Here is a 24,141-nt window from a genome sequence, read left to right on the forward strand (position 1 = left end):
TTTATAATGGCTGGGCAGTGGGTTATCATTCTTTCCTGTCACACATTCATCCTTTGTGCAAATATTAATCAAGCTAATAAACAAAAAATGCCTTAGATCTCCTTTAATTTCTCAACTTGGATAAATTTCTGTCAACATTCTAGAAGACTGAAAGGTGTCAGAGCCATTAACGAAATCATATAGTTCAAATAGCATGGAGTCTGAAGGTTACTTACAGACATGGGTGATCTGGACTGGAATCTGCAGGGCTGTCATGGGGCTTGGAGAGATGGCTGTATTGTCTTCCAAGCGGGCAACTCTGATCTGAACATGCTGTACGCTGGAACTGGAATTACTGTTTGGAACTCCAGATCCTGATTTATTCTCCAAAAGCGTTGGGTTGTTTTTTTGATTCTCATGTAACTGTTTAAGACCTTTTATCAAGACTGAAGGGAGATGGGTAGACAAAAAGAACATTGATTCTCCGACAGACCACCATCTAAGCAGCAAGGGAGGTGGGGGGTAAGGAGGGAAAGTATTTGGAATAAATAATTGTATACTGGATATGTGATCTTACCAAAATAACAAAAATATTTAAAAACTACAACCTGTCTGGAAATTTTTGGAAACATCCGTCAAAAGAGATTTAAAAAATTCATAACATGATACTGTTTTTGCCATCAAAGGTGAATTAAAAGCCATTGTAAGGAACATGGAAATAAGACATTTTCTATGTCCTAGGACTTCTTGATAAAATTCTTATTATTTAGGGAGAATATTGGTAATGCTAATTAACTTATTTTCATTCAGCAATGAATAGTCTACTACTCTCCCTCCCCCAACCCTGGGCACTTTTTAGCCACTGCAAGAACATAATCAGTTGGCTGTGAGTCTAACTTACAACTCCAGAGTAGCAGCTGAGCTTTTCCAAACAGTATGCAACCGCCTTGAGTTCTTGTACAGGAAAGCCAACTCCTCTACTAATCATGATAAACTACATCAATCCTCTCAGGTAATGCTGCAATCTGGCTGGGTTCATGTTACATTAGTATTCATTTACTCTCCTGGTTATACCAGAATTTATAATTTTTAAAGTGTAAAATAAATTTATAACTGGGTATTTAAAACATTTTCATCAAGCCAAATTCCTCAGCATTTAATTTTCCTTTGCAAAAATGGAAGTTGGAGCACTAGACCAATGGGAGGGAATCTGATTACCTAAATCATACAGACTACAATTTAGTTCCGTGTCTAAGAACAAAGCAGACAGTGAAGTGGAAAGTATGCTATATCTCACTTAAGCAAACCTAAGATCTCTAGATTTACATAACAAATGAAATTAGAAATTTGCAAGCTTTTGTTCTACAAAATAAATCACCACAGAATTTCTCTAACCCAGTTATTTGAAATTATTCAATTCGTAAAAGTTGATTTAAATGTAAGTTCTTACATCTTTGTATACAGTGAAAATACACATTTAAAATTTACTTCCTCTTCATAGTTTATGTGAAAGGATAAGAATGTGTGTAGATGTGTATAGTTTTTTTCTTTTGCGGTACGCAGGCCTCTCACTGTTGTGGCCTCTCCCGTTGCGGAGCACGGGCTCCAGACGCTCAGGCTCAGCGGCCATGGCTCACGGGCCCAGCCGCTCCGCGGCATGTGGGATCTTCCCGGACCGGGGCATGAACCCGCGTCCCCTGCATCGGCAGGCGGACTCTCAACCACTGCGCCACCAGGGAAGCCCGATGTGTATAGTTTGTCTTTGGTGCTTTGAGAATTAAAAGTCATATCAACTCTTCTCAGGGGAAGACAGTTACCCAAAGAAATAGGGCAGAGGTTGAAGTAAAAGCCTACTATGATTCGTATCTCTTCAGCTGAGGCAAAGAACTTCTAACCTCTAATTCCTTGAGGACTAAATACGGCAAGACAAAGGAAGGACTTAAGAAGCAAATAATACATTACCAGGGAATGAAACATCCTTATGGTTTGCAATTTGCCTTTTGATGGTCCACCATTTACTTCGAAGCCATTGTGGTGAACGGACACTGCTCCATCCCTCTGCTAACAGATCCCAGTTTATGTCATTTTCATCAGCTACATCAAGCTCTGCTATCCTACAAGTTACAAAATAAGCATCTGTTAGATGTTTGTTTCTCCATAAGAACCCTCCTCTAACTACAGATGATGGCACTGGCAATAAAGGGAATGGCAGGTTGTGTCACTGAGATACTACTGTTCAGTTATAGGAAAGGATGGACTGCAGGAGTGCAGACCTGCTTCCACAGCTAAGAGCTATGAAACATCACAGTAGAAGCCTTGTTAATGGTACCACCAATGGGCCATACCATAAATGGTCAGAACCAGATGAAGCACCATGAAGGAAAGGGAATAGCTAAAGGTTAGAATAAGATAAGGACAGGTTTAGTTGTATAGTGTTCTACAATGTTTTATAGTATGTTATAATGTTATTTCCTAGATCTGAGCTTTTCCATTTGTAAAATAAACAAAATTACTTAGAAAGGAACTATTTATAAAGATGACTAGCTGGAAAAAACTATATTAAAAACAAAACTCAAAACAAAGTAATAAAAAGATAAAAACAATACTCAGGCAGCAACCCAAAAAACCACAATCAATACAAAATAGTACAACTAAATTTGGGGTTTTAATGTCTATTTGTTTTCTACTTTTAACTGTCACGATCTTGATTTTCAGTAGGGTGTAGCCACAAAAGCAACTTCTACTACTTAAGTGTCTCAGCTATTTTCTTGCTGGTATTTTTGCTCATTTGAGTTTCTAAGTCTAAATGGTTAAACCAACTAATGTAAAAAATAAACTTGGGATTATCTTAAAGCTATTTTTGGATATGTATGAAATGGAAGTGTCTAATTTGGTCCAATTTGAAGGTGTGGGTTAACTGTAGACTGGGCAATCTTAGCATAGTAGCCAAAGATTGAAGGGCATGGAGACTGATAGCCCTCTTACCCTCAACATGGTCCCTCTTGGCTAGGACTGAGGCACATTGGTGGGACAGTGGAAAAGCTGCACTGCCGCTGCCTGTGCCATACCTGTTCTGTGGATATAGAGAGGACTTCAGTCTCCACGCCTTCAATCTGGTACTTTACACGAGCACTAAATCCACTAAAAAAGGAACAAACACAAAACAAAACAAAAAAGAGCTCAATATGAAATATTTAGGATTTTAAACAGTGGCTCTCTATGGAAAGGATGCTATTCAGACATTAGGCATCTATGGAAACCAAAAGAGGAAAGCCAATCTAGATAGCCACGGCAATTAAGCAGCTTTTGTTATTAGAAGATTTAGGACACAAACCTGAGGATGAGATTGATTTCATCTTCCTTGGTCCACTCAGTACCTCCACTCTGTTTCCAGTTCAGGTAGTTGAGCCATTTAGAACGACACTGCTTTTCTGAGCGAGTACCCACCCGCTCTGCCACAGCTGCCCAAGACACACCCTGTGTGACTATGTCACCTGGCTCAGTGCTCGTCAATTCATGAACCACCTCTGCAAGTCTCTTTTCTTCTTCTTCTGTCCACTTCCCTGAAAGAAGGAAATCATCCAGACTACCACTGCTACCTTCTCCTTATTTTGCAAATCAGATTCAGCCCTGTATTTCAAGAGACTGATGGGAAGTATGCAGTAATATTAGAATTATTTCTGAATGAAACATGGAAATCCTGCATATACCTGCTAAGACAGTTACTAACCCAGTAAAGTTCTTAGTACTACAAAAGAAAATATAGAATCCTAATAGAAAGCACAGACTGACTCTTTAAGGAAAGAAAAACTACTCAAAACATAGCTAGAAAAAATTATATTTTCTCAAGTTATATTAAGTCCTAACTGGGAAGTGTTCCATTGATGGCTTGATGGACACAAACATTCATACTTTTTTCTTAGTCCCACCTAAGATTCCTTGCTCCGCAGAAGTGAAGTAATAAGCTCAACAGAGACCATTATTTACAGGAATGAAAGAGGAGGGACAAGTAGAGTAACACCTATGGCTTCCCACCCATTTCAGTAAAAATAAAAACTAGGTTTATACCATCTCCTTTCCCAACTCCAAGCTACTGTGATAAAATATAAGTCTGAGACTGGTAATCACATATATTTCTATTTCCGTTTTTTTGAACCCATGAACCCACTAATAATATCACATGTTCCTATTAGTCTTTTTCTTAGAAAAGCTTAAGCAGAAAAGCAGGAAAAAAAAAGAAAATCTCTTAAAAATGTCTTCCACTCTGTTTCCATTTTGTTACTAGTAGCTGAAAACTTCTGGAAAATTTCAAAAAGGCTATGTGCTTGCCTTTCAGGCATTCATTCAACAAATATATACTGAATATCTATGTGCTAGGCACAGTCCTGGGTATCATGGATTCAAGACAAAGTCCTGCTCTCCTATTTTAGCATGGCAAAAAAGGAAGGGGAAACTCAGACTGCCATCTCATGGCGTGGTCCAAAGAGAAAACTCCTGATCCAAAACGATACATAGCAACAAGGCAAGTTAACAGGCAGAGCATTCCCTCAGGCTGGCAATCAGGGAATGGCACAGTGTTTTTCCATTATGCTCACAAAAGGGGTTCTATCCTTAGTGTCTTACATGAACCTCTGGGGTCCCATCGTAAGTCTAAAGCTCCCATTCCTGCTTCATTCATTAAGCTGTCATTCACTACAGAATTAGAGTTGGTGGAATTTATGTTTTCAGTGCCTTATAGGTAATAGTGCTGGCGGAGTGGTTAAGGAGGAAACATTCCTGACTCCACTTCAGCAGGGTAGTGGGTGAGGATGAAAATTATATTCCCTGGAAGCTCAAGCCTAGATTGAGAACTATTTTTCTAATTAGAAGACTGAGCATAGATTATGGATCATTCAGAAAAAATGAGAGCTGAAAAGGGAACTGTGAAGTCATCTATTCTAACTTCTTCATTTTATAGAGGAAACTGAGGCTCAGAAAGGTTAAGTGAGAGTTGGTGGCGGAGCCTAAATACTCTCGTTGGTCATGAAGGTTAGGTTTAACAGTATCTATCATCAGTTAGTACATCTGTATACATTACGAATGGACTGGGCATCTGTGGTCTGGCCTGGGGACTGAAACACCAATCACGAGCTTTTTCTATGGAAAAATGTACTTTGAATTTGAAATAAGCAAAATACATACAAACCTCCGGAACACAGCTTCTTCCCAAGTTGGGACCTGCCTAGAACTAAAGTTTTTCATAAATATGAGTTGATAAGCTGTTACCAACATAAGATCAATAGTTAGATGGGCTTAAATTAAAATTACTTCCTACATATATGCCTTAAAAGTACCTATTAGACTTAAAAATAGTTACTTCCCCGACTGAGCAGTTCTGAATTGCTACAAAATGGAAACATGCTAGACCTAAATAAAACCTTTGAAACTGAGATGTGTCCCTGTGAAAAATATCACCTTACTACACAGAGCAAAAAATAAAGGATTAGTTGGGTCTATCTGAAGAAAAAGGACACTAGAAAATAAAACCTCAACTACAATGAATGGCAAATCTCTTTCAGAACAGAAGAGAAAGCAGTATCTGAAGGGGCAGGAAGCTCAAATGGTGACAAAAAACACCAGTGGCACTCACAGTACCTGTGTTGCAAGTGTCCTTCATCAGTCGGCACCGATCTTTGACAGAAGAGGCACTCCTTCCTAGCGCCGCCCCTATTGTTGCCCAGTCATTGCCATGCTTTATCCGGAGCCTAAAACAAGAGTCTGCCAATCAGCATTTGGTTCAATTGTTTTCTCCCTTCTAATTTCACCATTTATTCTTCATTCTTCTTCTTCCCATTTGACTGGTTTGGAAGTTGTGGGCAGCAATACTTTGAGAGCCAAAGTTTGAAAGTGTGGCCTTTTTTTGGGGTCCACAGTTGTCTGTGGGTGAAAAAAAAACAGGCAGCAATTGCCTTTTTCCTGGGTCAGAGAAGAAATAAGTAACTTGGATATGTGTTCAAAAAAGACCAAATTTCCCCTCAGGTTACTGACACAATTTCCCAGGCAATCCCCAGATTTCTCCCTTTTGAGCACTCCTAACAAGCTCTTCTCAGACACCTGAAACAGTTTCACAAGTCCTTATTATCACAAACAGGATCAGCCTTCGGGTTTTTTTTTTCATGATCCATACAATCCATTAACCCATACTTTATGGTCCCAAAATTATGTTTCCTGCAAAATAAGACTGTATAAGGTAGAGTCAGCCCAGATAGTCAGTGAAACATTTGCCAACTCGCCATTCTAAAGTAAGCCATTAGCACAACCCTGCTTTTGATCCTGGTGTGTAAGTTCCCCAGACTTAGTCCTCAGGTCACCAAGAATGGCAATCTAATCTCTTTTGTAACCCCTATTAGTGGTCTAAGGACGCATTACATTTAGTTACTAACAACAAGAGAAGACAACTCATGGACATGGCTACTCTGTGCAGATATAGATTTGATAAGTTCTTTACATGGTCAACTATGCTTAACAGCAGGATTAAATTATACTAGTCTACCAAAAATCTCTTGACATTTTCAAAGTAAAACTTTAGAAAACACAAAATATTAAAAAAAATTAAAACACAACTATCAGAATTAATGAAAAAAAGAAAGTTAAACTTACTCCTTGAGCTTTTCAATTTCTTCAGGTGTGTATCTAGAAATTTAAAGAAATTTTTAAAAGATCAATTAAACAAAGAATGCTAAAAAACTTAATAAAAATCAGAATTTCACTTAGGGAGCCAAATGTTGTCACTTAGCATATTGATAACATTTTTAAAGTAATCAATTTCAAAGTAGATTAATAAAAATCAAAATTAATGCCTCTATTTAAAAAAAAACCCCAACAAATACATTAAGCTATAATAAAAGTGAGCACTGTGACAATTTTCTCTAGGAAAATTCAGCATTTAAAACAGATTTTCCCCTATGCCGCCTAACTCTTGCGCTATTTCAAGTTAGGTTCAGGTACTCTAATATCATAGCTATTCTGAAAGACTTATGGATGACATGGTAAACTGGAGCTAAAAAGAAAATCTATGGTCAATTCTCACAAGTCACTGAAGAATTTTAAGTTCTCTTTATTTTCTCTACCCATGCACGGACAACTGACATATTCTTACTCCATGTAAAGGCTTTCTTTTTAGTGGGTAAGTACTCAATATAGCCAATGCAATGTTCTTTTTAAAAGCAGTATCTAGAAAGCCACACTACTACCACCTAAAACTCCCAGAGAGAAATTTAAAATATGCCAACACCACCATATTATCATTTCATTGAAGATATGATGGCTTCCCACAGATATTACTGATATATAATATCGGTAATTATATCCAGAAATTTATTATATCCAGAAATTTATTTTCTACTCTGGTAGAAAATTATTTAAAAAAAACAAAAGAAGTCACTGACCTAGGAAATGTTATACTATAGATATGAATAGGAAAAATGTTACCAATGAATTTAGAGTTCTTTTTACACTTCCTAAATCTTTAACCACTACTATACTTTTTATAATGTTACTTTACTACAAAGCAGACTTTGATGTATTAAGTCAGCTAAGTCTTAAACCCATATAAAGTAATTTAGATTCTAATTCCTAAAAGAGGCCGTATTGTAATGAGGTTTCACCGTATTTACAAAATGGACCTGGAGAATAAAAATATGAACATCACTCAACAGTAATTCATAACTATCTCCAATTAAGGCTTTTATCATAATTTTATTTAAAAAAAAGTTCCTTAAATATTTCCCCTAAATTACATGAAAACATGCAGCATTACAAGTTTTCATACTTTCCCACATGGTTTCTGTCATCATACATGCGAAGCACTCTTCTATAAACTGCAAACAAAGGCCGGTTCAGACCCCATGCTATAGTCCTGTAGAAATCTTTTCTTTCGTCTTTTGACATCTCAAAGATGATTTCTGTAGCATCTTTTATTCCGCGTGCCTAAATGGGTTACATTTCTTTGATTTAGGGATTTCTGATAAAATGCATATGGATATACTATGCTTTTTAAAAGTTTTTTTATGTTAAAATCATCAATGGCATTTAGAAAAATAACATACTGATAATTCATTAATAAGTCAAATATAAAGTTTAAAATGCTGCAAGAGATAATACAATGATACTTAAGTATTCCAAAAATAAGTTGTATATAATTCAATAAAGTCCTGCCAACCCCTTTTAAAATTACAAAAAATTAAATCTAAAGAAAGTAGAAAAGGAAGAAATCGTAAGAACAAAATTAATATAATCAAATCAAGAGTAGAAAGGATAAGCAATGCTAAAAACTGGTTCTTTGAAAAGATCCATGAGACTAAATAAAAACAAAAAGATAAACTTATGGCAAAACTTAAAAAAAAAAAAAAGGACAAAACAATACTAGAGATGAAAAATGGCGCCTAAGGAGAGATGCTACAGAGATTAGATAGTTGAACATTATGAAAATTTTATGGCAATAAATTTGAAAACTTATATAAATGTATGATTTCCTAGAAAAAGTCAACTTACCAACTGACTCAGGAAGAGAAAGAAAATCTAATAAACACAGACCATGAAGAAAATTTAATCAGTTATTAATAATTTTCCCACAATGAAAACACCAGGCCAAGATGACTTTACAGGTAAACCCTACCAAACAATTAAGAGAAACATAATTCTGATTTTAAACTATCCTAAAGATAAAAAGGGGGTGGGGCTTCCCTGGTGGCACAGTGGTTGGGAGTCCACCTGCCAAAGCAAGGACATGGGTTTGAGCCCTGGTCCGGGACGATCTCACATGCCGCAGAGCAACTAAGCCCGTGAGCCACAACTACTGAGCCCGCGTGCCACAACTACTGAAGCCTGTGCACCTAGAGCCCGTGTTCTGCAACAAGAGAAGCCACCGCAATGAGAAGCCTGAGCACCGCAACGAAGAGTAGCCCCCACTTGCCGCAACTAGATAAAGCCCACGCACAGCAACAAAGAACTAACGCAGCCAAAAATAAAAATAGATAAATAAATTTATTAAAAAAAAAAAAGATAAAAATCGGGGACAATTCCCCACCCATTTGGTTAGGCTAGCGTAATCTCAATAGCAAAACCAGACAAGGGGAGTTTCAGAAAAGATCTTCCGGGCCAAGCTCATTCATTAAAATAGATCCCCCAAATCCTCAAAATATTTTAGCACACTGAACTCAGTAATGTATAAAAAGGTTAATAATCAATGCAAAAAGTAATCTTACTCCAGGAATATGAGTTTGTATTAATTTCAGAAAAATTAGCAATTAATCACATAAGATTTATGGGAAAAAAAGTAAAATCTCAATAGGTATGGAAAGAGCAATCATAAAATCCAACATTCAAAAAGCATAAAGATTATAATAATTATAAACAGAGTATAACCTTTAAATATTGTAAATCACTATGTACACCTGAAACTTATATAATATTGTACATCAACTATACCCCAATTTTAAAAAAGCATAAAGATTAGAAAAGAATCATTTACAGATGTTATATATGTAGAAACCCAAACATCTATAATCAAAAATTATTTAAGAGTACTTAGCAAGAATGCTGGTTACAAAATCAATGCTGTCATTTGTATTTCTAGACAAAGCTCATAAAAAATCTTTAAAAATTCCCACTAATAATAGCATCAAAATTTAAAAAGCATTAAGACTAAATCTTAGGCAAGTTATGCAATTCCTTTATGGAGCAAACATAAAACTATCAACTGACATTAAAGGGGAACTAATTAAAATGGAGAGCTATAAAATGTTCTTCAAGAGGAAGTCAGAATATTACAAAGATGTTAATTCCCTTCAAATTGATTCAGATTCAATATAGTCCCAATAAAAATTCCAACAGTTTTTCATTCTTTGCAGGTTGATTCTAAATTTATAATGGAAGAGCAAAGGGCCAAGAATAGCCAAGACACTCATGAAGAGACCTGCCCCGTCAGATATTGGGACTTCTGAAGACAGAGCTGTACTGGTGCAGGTATGAAACTGAACCTAAGAACAAATTAGAAAACCTAGAAACACATCTGTGGAAGTTTGAGTAGGACAGAATGGATATTGTAGACTGGGAAAAGACTGACATTCCCTAATGATGCTGGGACAATTATCATCCATATAAAACAAAACAAAACAAAAACAACCACAACCCAATAACACTGAAACCCTAACTCATACCCACAAGAAAAAAATCAGTGTGAAAGGCAAAACTATATATGTGAGAATATCTTTACGCCCTTGAGGCAGGGGAAGATTTCTTAAACAAGCTTGGAAAAACACAGAAGTAAAAAGATGATAATTTTGAAATTGGAATTAAGAATCTTCTTTCATCAAATGATACCTAGAGAGAAGGAAAAGACAGGCCACTAAATTGGGACAAGATATCTGTAACACAACCAAAAAACCATTAGTATCCAGCATACATTAAGAACGTCACAAAAAATAAAAAGATAAACCACCCCACAGAAAAAACTGATAAAAGGCACAAACAGGAATTTCAAAGAGGAAACACAAATGGCCAACAAGCATATAAAAATATGTAATCAGAGAAATAAAAATTAAATCCATAATAAAATACTATTTACACCCAAAAGAGCTGTACAAATTAATAGCAAAAAACTAAAAAGAACCCAAATGACCATTAACTGTGGAACATGTAACTTATGGTATATATATTTGCATGATGAAAGCTAAAAAAAAAAATCAACAGGGGATGGGTCTCAAAATCACAATATTGAACAAAAGAAGCCAGTTACAGAATACCCAGAGAATGAATCAACTTACGTAAATTTCAAAACAGGTAAAATTACACTGATATGCATTTTAAACACTCTTCTGAATGTATTAAACTTCACGGTAAAAACTTTAAAATTTCAGAATCTTTTCTAAAATTGTTTTACGCAGTTTCAATTCTGCAAACAATTAAACCTAAATATTTACAAGTACCTACATGCAAGGCACTGTGTTGTGGGATGATATTATAGTGAGATGAAAAGATTTTTCTGCCCTTTTTTTTGTTGTTGCTTTTGACAATACCTTATCCTTTTACCCAAAATATGGAATATACGACACCTAATTAATTGGTTTAAAAATAGCTCCACAATGTTCCTGTAAGAGCACCACATAATGCAAATCACAGTCAAAAATCAAAATCAAACAAATTAGCTTTTCCCAAGATCAGTACATCTTTTTGGACATTTCCTATTTCTGACAATTCTATCATCATTCTCCCAAACATCCTCAATTTTTAAAAAACCCTTAATTATTCCCACTCCTCATATTCCTTCTTCACCAATATTCAGTCACCAGGCTTCCTTAGAGACTACTTGCTTATCTGCCTTTCCCTGCCAATTCTATTTCAACTACTGTAAAGTCCTTACTGCTCTCACCTGGTCGCCTGAAATGGGTATCTAAAAGTCTTAATCATAAAGCTGAAAGAGTCCTTGGAAATCATCTACTCCAATCTCCTACACAAGAAACCAGCTTCTTAATTCCCCAAATTCAGTGTTTTTACCAATTCGTTGCTGCCTTATCTAAACCTGTAGCATTTTTCCAATTTTAACTTAAGTGTCTGTGATCAGTGGACAACTTTTAATACACTTCTAGATACATTTCAATGGTCACTATATTTCTGTTTCTCTTAAAACAATTAGCTTGGTGGGAAGGATCTTTCTTCACTAATAAAGAATTAAAAGTTTTTTACTCTTTATAATTTATAAAGGGTAGTTTAGGAGGAGTGCAGCTTAAAATTAAGCTTAAGAACATGGACATTCTAGGCAGCAGTGTATTTAAAATAGTAAAAAAGTGTACATAAACTAAGTATCAAACAATAGGAGAATAGTTAAATAAACTCTGTACACTTCCCATTCCCAAACAATGGTAATGGTCTCCATTTCAAACATGCGCTATTTGAACATAACTCCATTACTGGGATGGTCAGCAAGTCTCTGGAAAGATTTCCTTGAGAAGGGCACAGATCTACCTGCCCAAACTCTCCCTAAACTGAGTTACCAGTTCTTCTCATTTCTTATAGGATAGAATTCTAATTCTTTGGTCTGGACTTCAAAGCCCAAGTTCTAGAAGCTAATTATCTTGGTTTGGGTTAAAGGGGTTAATTTAACATACTCTGGGTTTGAACTCTGAATCCTCGACGCTCATCATTTACTTATGCTGTTCCCTCCAGCCCTACTCTACCCCTAACTCCCACCCCTTTCTTTAAAACTCAGCTCAAATCCTGCTCTTCCAAATATTTTCCATAACTGTCCTAACCCTGAGAATAAACTCTTCCTTCTTTGTTCTCATGCAGAATTAACAACATGTTATCACTCACAGGGCACAGAGCCTTATATCATTCTTCACCTGTTTTCAGAATTTCCACATGGACTGTGGGCAGGCATTTGAAAGCCAACACGATTTGTTAAAGCAATTCACATTTCTAGTGCTTCAAAAATTCTGTTTTCATCAGACATTTAATGAAGAGGATGACTAAGGTAACAGGATATAAGCCTGAATATGAAAATGGACTAAATTTTTTTTTAAAGGGGAAAGACTAGTGTGATGTCATAAACTCATTCAAAGAAGATGCATATCTTAGACTTTACACAACATAAATTTAAACCTTAATTTATAGGTTGCTTCAAAAGATGGGGCTTTAAGATTCTGAGAGGCTATTAAAATTCTGCCTAAACTTCAGGGTATTAACTAAAGCAATAAAGCTATTTTAAACTGAGAATTCAAAATGTGCTTAAAAATATAATCATACAACTGAGAATTATTAATCTACAACATATTAGCCAGTCATTCATTACATAATTACTGAAAAGCTCCTAAGTACTATATACAAAATGCTGCTTTGATATTTTTTGCAATTGGCGATGAAAAAATTAGTGAAACAAAAAAATATGCCATAAGATACCTTCAAATAGCGTTCAATATTGTTCATCAAAATATCAATTTCTTCCTTGGACCACATCCCCTGCTTCCATTTATGTCCTTTAAAAGAAAACAAGTAATGCTATAGAAAATATTATTCCTTGAGAGGAATAAAATGTAGCTAATTTAATGTCTCACTCATCTGAAATCTGAAAAATCCCCAGGTAAAGTTGCTTTTGTGACCTCTGGTTTTTAAGAAAGAATACATTTGACCCTACTAAATAGAGATAATAAGTAAAAGATTCATAAAAAATATTACTTCCTCTTAGTTACATCTCTTATTGTTTCAGCAGTATAGGACTTATAAGTACAAAAGCCAAATCACCCTCAAAACTTTCTGAAAAATTTCTCCAGTCAAAAATAAATTTTATGGGCAAAAAGACATGTATAAAAGATTCTAGGACAAGGTAAACACAATATATTGGATACCAAGTGAATAATTTATTCTTAATGAGTACTTACTGTACAGTGGTTGAAAACAATCAATTTACTTACTTTTTGTTTCCTTTCCTTACTTCAGAGTGGCATATACACAACCTCCACTTTGTTGTAGTAACTTCCTAGCAATCCTTATGAGCACAGCAGCACTAGGAACACTGTTACTTTAAACCTCTAAGCCGCTTATCAGACCAAAGTTAGTAGCAGAACTTTGAAAAAAGGCTTGACTTCCTACTCCCATAAGCAATAACTGAATTGTCTTTTAAATGACACCACTGTGCATCTGTTTATAACCTACTTCATATCACAGAACTAATGATCAATGACTGAAAAATGAATATTGGTTTCATGGTCCCATTCAGAGCCAAATTTAATTCAATTAGAAAGGCTCAATTACTGTAACTACTCAACCATAATTATGAAGGCCCAACTCAGAATCCTTATGACTACAAGCTCTTCTTCATGTCCATTTTTTCCACTGGACACTAAAATTCACAGTATCTCTTACCTTTGTTAGTTAGAGAATCCTTATCTTCTTTAGTTGTAAACCATGCTTGGCTAACCGCTGAAACCTCCTCATTACCCAAGGGAGATATGTCGTCTAGTTGCTCATTCTGTAGAATCTTGAAAAGGTAAAAGAGAAAAAAAAAAGTAGCAGCCTGATTTAATAGCCAACCTGATTCATCTTTGTTTGTAATGCGAAGCACTATAAAACTCTAATAATGTGAAATCCATTTGTTTTAGATATAATAAAATTATATTCAACTTACAAAGACAAATATTTTCTTGTTCTTTTAATAAGACAGTATGAAAGCAAAATTATCTGCATTAACAAAATATGACCTTCATTTAAACAAGTAAGTCAGTACTAGCAGCTTGAATTTTAGAGAATATTGGCTAAGATTCCATTAAGCACTTAAATTAATACAGGATACTCAAAGCCATTTGTATATTCATATATGTAAAACAAACTCATATATAAAATAAAATGGAAATGCTGGGGTTGATGTCATGATTATTCATGTCCTCACAGGTAGTTTGCCACCTAAATATATAGTCATCTGTAATGTAATCTGTTGCTAAATCTAAAGGATTAACAGGCTAACTCAAAAGATGTTACTGCAAAATCATGATCTGCTTATTGTTTACTGACAACTTTGTTTTAGCCAACCTCTAGAGCTGATTCCTACCCTCCTTAATGTACCTTCTTTCAAAGAACTATATGGTACTACTTTCTATTATTATTGCAGTAAAAGTCTGTATGAGAAATGTGTAGTTAAAAAATAAGCTTTATTGAGATACAATTCACACATCATAAAATTCACCCTTTAAAGTATACAATTCAGTGGCTTTCAGTATATTTATGAAGCTACCACCAGGTACATTTTCTTTTTTTTTTTAATTTATGTATTTTATTTATTTATTTTTCACTGCGCTGGGTCTTCGTTGCTGTGCACGGACTTTTCTTAGTTGTGGCGAGCGTGAACTTCTCATTGCGGTGGCTTCTCTTGTTGCAAAGCACGGGCTCTAGGTGCACAGGCTTCAGTAGTTGTGGCAGGCAGGCTCAGTAGTTGTGGCTCGTGGGCTCTAGAGCCCAGGCTCAGTAGTTGTGGCTCACGGGCTTAGTTGCTCCGCGGCATGTAGGATCTTCCTGGACCAGGGCTCGAACCCCTGTCCCCTGCATTGGCAGGTGGATTCTCAACCCCTGCGCCACCAGGGAAGCTCACCAGGTACATTTTTAATTAAGGACATACCTAATCCAGCAAATTCTGCAGGAACAAAGCTGTTTTTAAGAGACTTGGCCTTGAGCTAAAGAGAGCTATAGGGTAAGTGAAGAAGATTTAGCAAAAGTGCTACGATATCAGGTATGAACCTATTATAGGCAGACCAGGAAAAGGGGAGAGTCACATGCCTAGTGACCACTCAACCCAGTTTTGTCTCTGGATTGGATCAACTACTAACCTATGTGACTTTCTGGAGGTAAGTCCTAACAAAGTTTGAACTGGTTTTTGAGTAGGCAGACACTGGATCTCTACTTTCAAGAAGATATGAAACCCATCTCACTTCGAAAACAGAGAAACTGTCCATGAAAAATCAAAGCACAATGAGGAGAAAAGCCATGCCTCTACTGTCACCTACTTTATTTTTATATTTGGTGGTAATGAATACTTTGTATTTATAAAAATGTTGTTTTTTAAAACCATAGGCAAAAGCTAGAAATCACTGGAACAAACATGAAAAGCTTTATAACCCTGTATTTATGCATCATACATTTTAGATCTTTTTCTTTTAAAGATTAAGAGGACTTTATAAAGCTGAGAATTGAGACAGACTAGACAGATGATATCCAAGGCCTCTTATATTATGAAGGTCACAATTCTGTAAGATTTGACACAGGAGTTATTCATCAAGGGCAATACAGAGACCTATCAAAAGACCTTGCTACATATAATACCTACTTTTAAGAAATGTAATGTAGAAAATATCCTGAGATGATCTCTTATATTAATTAGTTCATTAAAAGAATAAAATCACCATTTTCCAAAGTGAGTCTAAATATACAGCAAAGCCCACTCTGAATCTCACAAATAAACCTGTCATGCCAATTAATCGCTGTCTTTGGGCAAACACTTAATGCCTTATGGCTCCAATTTTTCTGAAGAAGACTTACAATTATTACTTAAACCATATAATGTTAAACAGGAAAAGCCGTGAAATGAAGTAAATAATTATTAACTTTTAGTAGTAATATTCAGCACTGTCAATAAAAGTGAGTATAGAAGGAGACTTAGGTACCTGAAAGGCTATCTATCTATACTTAGTAATAAGTTTAGTAATAATAAGTATTTTAGTATAGTAAATAGTAATACGTTTTATAGTATATTACCCCCATTTTTCGCTATTTTATACATAAATCTTTTAAAGTTACTCAGGCTTTATTAGAATGCTGTTGCTTTCTAAATGAAGCCTTTTTGAGTTGGTTGTAGAGTTTCCTGTCTGTAACATATACAGGCTTAGAAATCTAAAAATAAGTATTTCATTCACTAAACACCTCTTGCAACCACAAAGTACTACATACATTGGGAATTTTTAAACTTTCTAATAGTTTTTCAAGCTTGTCCCACCAGTGGAATGAGGGAAGGGGCATTAGCTACTAAACTACGTGAAATAACTACACCTAGATTGACACAAAAAGCACACTATTTCTGAACTTCTAACTGTGCCGACTTTCACTCCCAACCTAATATTAATCTTATTTAAAAGATTTAGAAATTATTAATTATTTCGTTCATTAAAATGGTAATAACAAACCAAGAGGTTAATATTAAATTGTAATTCATTAAGTCTTCGGAAATAATCCAAACAAAATCGTGTAACTTGTCTAACTAGCACTGCTACTGCTCAATCTTATAACTAGGTTGTAAACCAAATCACACATATGTATGGAGTTATTTTCAATGTGCTAAAAATGGAATGGAAGTGAGACTACATAGTTTTTGAATCTGAAATGAATTTGACAAGACCCATTTTGAAGAAAGAATGTGCACTATTATTTCTGAGGGTTTAGAAAAAAAATTCTGTCCAAATTCCCACTGAAATCCAAGAGTAGATTATGAGATCTCCAGCCTGGCTCAAAGCTGTCTGAAGCATTTTGGAGACTTGCTTCTCTGGAAATCCTGTCATTCTGGAACCACTCTGAAGCTCCCCACTGCAAACCATTCACAGTACACCGATCTGAGATGTCTTTAGTCCCTGATGTTACATATCAACTTGTAACTACTTTACTTCTTAACTGAAGGGTCACTGGGATGCTTCACATACGAAAAATAATGGTACAATGTCTACTGTCTACTTAAAAGTATTTTATTAAATGAAGAGATGAAGCAAAAGGACAAGCTAGTAAAAAGAAAGAACAATCAGCCAGAAATAAACTTACAAGTAAAATATATTTAAGCTGTTGGTTACTGAAGACAGCAAGGAATTCTGATTACTTTTTTTTTTTTATGAGACAAATACAGAAGTTCATGTAGGAAAAAGGGCTAATTATTATTTAACCTCTTAACATGCGGTAAAATGTATCTAGTCCTACAGGCACCAAAAGAAACTACCTTAACTACAAATGTTATAAATTGTATCGTTGCTTACAATTCTGAGACTCACATATGTGGGGACTGGAAATCTGGATGAATAAATCCAACCTCTGTTCTGTGGTTGCTCCTTTGTCAGACAGAATATATTCTCATCATTTTATCACCTAAGGTATGTGTAAAGGATAATCTTCTTGTATCCAGTAAAAAGACTTACTATACCTGGATCTGTGTTACAGTTCCCTCAGTAATCTCATCATCTGCCACCTCTGTGGTTGCAGTCATGGTCACCTCAAAGCTCTGATCATTTTCTGAAACTTCAAGAAAAAGAACAGTTCAACTCCAGAATAATAATGGCAGCTTCTAATTATTAAAAAATATACCCAAGGAACAAGTATGTGATCATCTAATTTCTTAACATATTCCTTGCCAATATATCTACACATATATATGTGTGTATGTATACATTCATATACACATATTTGCTTAACAAATATCTACTGTGCACCTAATACATGCTAGGCATTGTTCTCGGCAACAATAAACAAAAAACCAAAAATTCTGCCTTCACGGCACTTATAGCCTAGGGGGAAAGATACAAAATGAACATGATATTATGCTGGAGAAGTATTTAGCAGAAAAAATAAAGCATGAAAGGAAATGTGTTGGAAGTGGGGGATAGTGTTTGGATTTTAGATAGGAGGCCAGGAAAAGTCACCAACATTTGGACTTTATCCATAAAGTCCATATATCATGCAGGTATATTGAGGAAAAGCACTTCAGGCAGATGGAAAGCCAAGTGCAAAAAGGCTCTGAGGTGAGGGCCTGCCTAGATTGTTCATAGGAACAGCAAGGAGGACAGTGTAGCTGGCCAGAGCAGACCAATCAAGATACTGTGTGGGGACTCACAGACCACTGTAAAGACTTTGGCTTTAACTCTCTTCCAATGGGTTGACCATTGGAAGATTTAGAGTAGAGGAGTGGTATAAACTTAGTTTTATTTTAATAGGATCACTCTGGCTGCTAAGGGGAAAATAGCCTGAAGGGCAGCAGAGGCTGGAGGGAAATCAGTGAAGAAGCTAATTCAATAATCTAGGTAAGAGAGGTCAGTGGCTTAGACTAGAGTGAAGGCAAGTGAGGGTGATAAGAAGTAGTTCAAATTATGCATACATGTTGATGGTAGAGCCAACAGGATGTGCGGATAAATCAAATATGAAAGTGAAAAGTCAACGATGGAACTAAAGTTTTTTATCTGAGCTACTGGAAGAATGTACCTGCCATTAATGAGATGGGGAAGACTGTAGAAGAAGCAAGTTTAAAAATGTAGGATGTTTCAGGAGCTCAGATTTAAACATATTCGTTTGAGATAGCCACTAAACCTCTAGCGTCAAGAGAAGTCCGGACTGGAATAAATCTGGGAGTCATTACCAGAGACAGGACTTAAAACCATGAATTCTAGGGAGTGAGTAAAAATGGAAAACAGAAGCAATCTAAGAACTGAGTCCTGGGGCACTCCACATTTAGAGGTTGCGGAGATGTGGACAAGTCAGCGTAAGAGACTAAGAAGGAATGGACAGAGAGAAAACTAGAGAAATGTCTTCCCTGGAAGCCAAGTGATAAAATGTTTCAGGGAGAAGGGAGTGATAAAATTGTTGAAAATTGTCGGCAGATCAAGTAAGACTAAGATTAAAAAAATCACCATTGGATTTAGCAACAAGAAAGTCTCTGGAAACAGCTAAAAAGAAAAGAAGAAGAAAAAGAAAGTGTCTGGAGACATGGGGAGAACAGTTCTGGTGTAGTGATAGAGGTGAAAGACTGACTGGAGTGGGCTTACAGAACAAGGGAAGAAGAAACGGAGGCAATTCTTCCAAGGAACTCTGATCTAAAGAGAAGCAGAGAAATTGGATGGGAGCCCAAAGTGGGCTAACAGGACATTCTGAAGAAGAAATTATAGTATGTTTATAAATGTTGATGGGAATAATCCAATAGAGAATGAAAAACTGATGATTCAGAGGAGAAAGGGAAAGAATTACAACTGTGTCCTTGAGTAGACAAAAGGGGTGGGATCTAGTACACTGAAGTGTTGGCCTTAGCTGGGTGAAAAGACAGAATATATGGACATAGATACAAGTCAGTGTGTATCTATGGTAGTGGAAACTTACAGAAATTATTTTCTGGCCACTTAAATTTTCTAGGTAGGAAGCAAGGCTATCAGTTGGGAGTGAAAAAGGTAGTAGAAGTACTGGAGATTTCAGAATGTATTAAACAGTCATCTTAGAGTGGGAGAAAGAACACTAGATAAGTATGGTATGACTAGCAGGCAACATTAAGAGCCCATTTCAAATTAATGATCATAAATTTAAAGTGAGACTGGTCAGCTTACTTGTGCTGTTTTTCTCCAATCTCTTTCAGTTAGCTGTACCAGTATAGACATAAATAGGCAGACAAATTGAACCAGGGTTGTGGTTTCATCAAAGAATGATGAAGTGAGGGGAGGAAAAAAGGACCTGAGGGTAAATGCAAGACAATGATTATAATGATTAACCATGAAAACTGAAGCTAGATAAGGAGGAAACAAGGATACAAGTGAAGGAATAATTTAAAAGTGGTAAGGTCAGTGGGTCCCAGTGGGGCAAAGGATCGCAAAAGTATGAGAGGAAGTAATCTGGAAGATACAAATTAGTGATAGGAAAACAAAATCTGAAGTAATTACAAATAGACTCCAGTTAATATGCAATAGCAAAAGTGGTATGGGAATGACAAATGAGGCCTTGTGAAGAACAAAAGGAATCGGAGGCTTAGTAACTCCAACAATCCTCTAAACGAATAATCACCAAGAGTTTTAACAATGAATAGGTAATGGAATAAATGTGTGTAGATGATTGCAAAAGGAAGTGGTAAGTTATCTACACTGATTAACATGAGGGTTAAGAGAACTTTTAAGGCTCAGATAACTTTTTATCAGTTTTATAAAGCATGTAAAGAAAACCTGAATATTAAAGTTAAATCAATAAAACTAATATTCATCTCCATGAAGTCCAGCATAAATTACTCGTGCATTTAATCAGTCCCAGATGATGGTGATGGATATAGGACTTCATGCTTTAGTGTGACTTTTTTTTTTTTTTTTTTGGCGGTACGCGGGCCTCTCACTGTTGTGGCCTCTCCCGTTACAGAGCACAGGCTCTGGACACGCAGGCTCAGCGGCCATGGCTCACGGGCCAGCCGCTCTGCGGCATGTGGGATCTTCTGGGACCGGAGCACGAACCCGTGTCCCCTGCATCAGCAGGCAGACTCTCAACCACTGCGTCATCAGGAAAGCCCTGTGTGACTTTTTTAAAATGTAGAAACTTTCCTAAGTTGATTTTATCAACATACTTTTTACAAATCCAGGGGACTTCAAGCCACTCTTCATAAATTCAGTCTTATTGTAAATTAGGCTCCAGAATGTCCTCTTTGGTGATGCTATGACCCAACATCAAATAGCTCATGTGCTTTAATGTCAACACACCATAAAACAGAACAAAATATCGTGTAGTTCAAACCTACAATAATGTTCAAGGCACTCTAACCAAGTCAATTAACCAGTCAAAATTTACATCAAAATAATCACTCAAAAATTCTGGCTTAATTAAATATTTTTATTTTATTTTATAACCTGTGGATGTACTGTTCAGCATGGTGACTACAGTTAATAATACTGTACTGTATATTTGAAAGTTGTTACGACAGTAGATCTTAAAAGTTCTTATCACAGGAAAAAAAACTGTATTGACAACTGTGTGGTGAAGGATGTTACTAGACTTAGTGTGCTGAACATTTTGCAATATATACATATACATAATGATTTGGTATACATATACCAATCATTATGTACACTTGAAACTAATGCAATGTTAATGTCAGTTATATCTGAATTAAAAAAAATTCTAGCTTAGAAAATGTCTATATAGGATTGTATTTGTACAGATAGGCTAATCATGTTGTAAAATTGAGTCATAACATAATAATAGTCAAATTAGGAGAGAGTTTAAAAAATCATATGAATTATCATTAGAAGGAGAGATCATTTAATTAGAAATATACTATGCTTGTATATTCCACAAGTGGAAGCAGTATTAGCAATATTAACATTAACACCATTTCTCAACAAAGTCTCATAGTAAACTTATATAATATGGTTTATTTTCTGCTCAATTCAATAAGCAATTAACTCCAAATACAGAGTACATATTTGCTTATGAAGACATGATTTTCCACAATGAAAACCTAGTCTTAGTTTTCTTCCACTAGATGACGATGTGATCTTGCTTGATGCTGACTGCAAAATAAAAGTTCGTGGATATACCAAGACCCTCCTTTGTGCAGAGAGTGCCCCCAACAGCCCTGTGCCCCAACCCCATCGCCAAGGACTAAGATATCTACTCCAGCTTTGGAGGGCCACCACAGTTCAACAAGATTCCATATTCTTTGCTAAACAAACCAGAAATATAATTTAACGTTACAGTTGGTGGGTTGTAGTCTTTCACCAACAGTATTCCACCCAAAATACTACAACTTCTTAAAATCCAGTCTACTCTAAATGATCTTGGAATATAAATAAACATTTTAAGAACTCTCTTTGTTTTGCAATTTTTTTTTCTGGCCGTACTGTGCGGCATGCGGTATCTTAGTTTCCCTGACCAGGGATTGAACCCGTGCCCCCTGCAGTGGAAACACAGAGTCTTAACCGCGGGGTCGCCAGGGAAGTCCCTTAAGAACTTTCTTAATGAGAATAAACTTATTAGGCTTCGGTCTAACTTCCATTTAGCCATATACCACATGAAAAGAACATAAACTACAAGAATCGGAATGCCTGGGTATGACCTTAGACAAGTTATTACACCTCTCTATACCTTAGTTTTGTCATTTATAACATAGGGAACACTCTCTAGAGAGTGCTTTCTCAATGAGGGTGAATATGCTTCTTGGGAGAAGGTGAAAAGATCTTATTCTCTTTATTAAGAAAGCAAGGACATATATATATATATATATATATATATATATAGTACATTCAAAACAACAACAGTATATTTGTGGTATTACAATTTCATGGGGGAGAGTATGATGATGAAAAAAATGTCTAAAAATGCTCTCAGGAGTGGGGGGCAATTAAAAAAAAAGGTTGAGAGATTAAACTAGGCAATATATGTAAAAGTATTCAGAGCCATGCCTGGCACATAAATAAGCACTCATTAACTGCTGGTTAAAAGGAGGTTTTTTGCACTAAGAGGAGAAAAATAATGGGTCCAAGTCTACCTTGAAATGCCAATTTAACCTCTTGGAATGTAAATTTTGATTCAGAAGGAAACTATGTTAATACTCAGTGACTTACGTGGAAGTGCAACAACTGATATGCAAGGAGTGGAATCATCAATACTTTGATCATCCTCAGAAGACAGACAAAGCCTTTTATGTGGAGGTTCAATACTATCTTCTGAGTCTATTTCATCAGCTTCTAATGAAACAAAACAAAAACAAAAATCTCAAAATCTTCAAACCAACAGGAGAAAACAAAATCTTCAACAATGACTGTAAAATAATCTTCTTACTGATTTGCTATGTCAACTAAAGCCAGTCGTGCAAGTGAGACTCACTGTCCTCTCTACGCCTACTACAGCACCTCAGCTCTTATTCTTATGACAAGGAACTATGAACAAAGGGGCCACTTTTTTTTTTTTTTCTGGGGGGGGCCACTTTTTAAAACATCACACTTTTGTGCTGTTGACTACCTGGCTTACCAAATATTTCACATGTAAAGACAAGGGTCGGTTATTTAATTCACTCACAACATTCACTGAATGCCTACCATTACCTAAGTTTGAGAAAGAGAACAATAAGAGATACCCTGACTGTTAAGGAGCTCATAGTACAGTGTAGGAGATGAGTAAACTGACAATTTCAAAATGGTGTAATAAGAACTATGAAGGTGGAATGAAAAGGCTGTTATATGAGCACACAGGCATTTAACTTAGACTGGAGGTGAGGGGAGGTTTCTAGAAAAGGTGTCTTATACTTCAAAAAGAAACAGAAGCCGGGGGAAATGATTATTAACTGGCAGTAGGAGTAATACATGCAGTCATACTGAGGTCCGAGAAGCTTAAAGTATATTAGGAATATAAAAATAGCTGTGAACTGCTGGAATACCGCTACATGAAATGTGGCAGGAAATGAGGCTGCAAGGAAAGCTGAGATGATGCAAGGCCTATGTGCCAAGTTAAAGAACCTGAACTATATTCTTAAAAACCATGGGAAGCTTATTAAAAAAAAACAAACAAAAAACTTCCTATACTGTGAGTGAATTAAAAAAAACTTCCAAAAAGTTTGTTCATTTGGGTTTTTCCATAACATCTTACAGAAAAACTCGAACTTTTTGGCCAACCCTATACAATTATGTCAGCAGGTTCTCCTACCATTCTGAGGGCAGTGAAGAATGAGGTTCCCGTCTGCGTCCCGAGTCAAAGTCACAGAGTTCACAGTTTCTACTGTTACTGTGTCAGAATCCTCTTCAACTGTGCTCATACTCAAATCTGTATAAGAACAGGTTTCAGATTAGGGTTTAAAAAATTATTTCCAAGTATGAACATGAAGTAGCCCACAGAACCCTGCCCCCCCCCCCCCCCCTCTTTTTTTTTTTCTGTTTT

At 36.0% G+C, this 24,141-nt stretch overlaps 1 protein-coding gene across 4 annotated transcripts in view; it reads right to left on the reverse strand.

Moving 5' to 3' along the window:
* DMTF1 (cyclin D binding myb like transcription factor 1) overlaps positions 1-24,141 on the reverse strand; it is a 44,057-nt gene that overhangs the window by 8,536 nt on the left and 11,380 nt on the right. For all 4 annotated transcript variants that reach the window (XM_024738421.1, XM_024738419.1, XM_024738422.1 and 1 more), the window contains 11 exons: positions 23,911-24,027; positions 22,833-22,955; positions 17,681-17,775; positions 13,879-13,993; positions 12,916-12,992; positions 7,790-7,947; positions 6,619-6,651; positions 5,614-5,723; positions 3,314-3,542; positions 1,942-2,093; positions 216-425 (listed from right to left, as the gene is read on the reverse strand). In XM_024738421.1, the coding sequence (XP_024594189.1) occupies positions 216-425; positions 1,942-2,093; positions 3,314-3,542; positions 5,614-5,723; positions 6,619-6,651; positions 7,790-7,947; positions 12,916-12,992; positions 13,879-13,993; positions 17,681-17,775; positions 22,833-22,955; positions 23,911-24,019 (1,411 nt within the window). In that variant the 5' untranslated portion in view covers positions 24,020-24,027. The remainder of the gene's footprint in view (positions 1-215; positions 426-1,941; positions 2,094-3,313; positions 3,543-5,613; positions 5,724-6,618; positions 6,652-7,789; positions 7,948-12,915; positions 12,993-13,878; positions 13,994-17,680; positions 17,776-22,832; positions 22,956-23,910; positions 24,028-24,141) is intronic.

Source organism: Neophocaena asiaeorientalis, unplaced genomic scaffold (genome assembly GCF_003031525.2).
Source record: "Neophocaena asiaeorientalis asiaeorientalis breed wild unplaced genomic scaffold, Neophocaena_asiaeorientalis_V1.1 scaffold89, whole genome shotgun sequence".
Classification (NCBI taxonomy): Eukaryota; Metazoa; Chordata; class Mammalia; order Artiodactyla; family Phocoenidae; genus Neophocaena; species Neophocaena asiaeorientalis.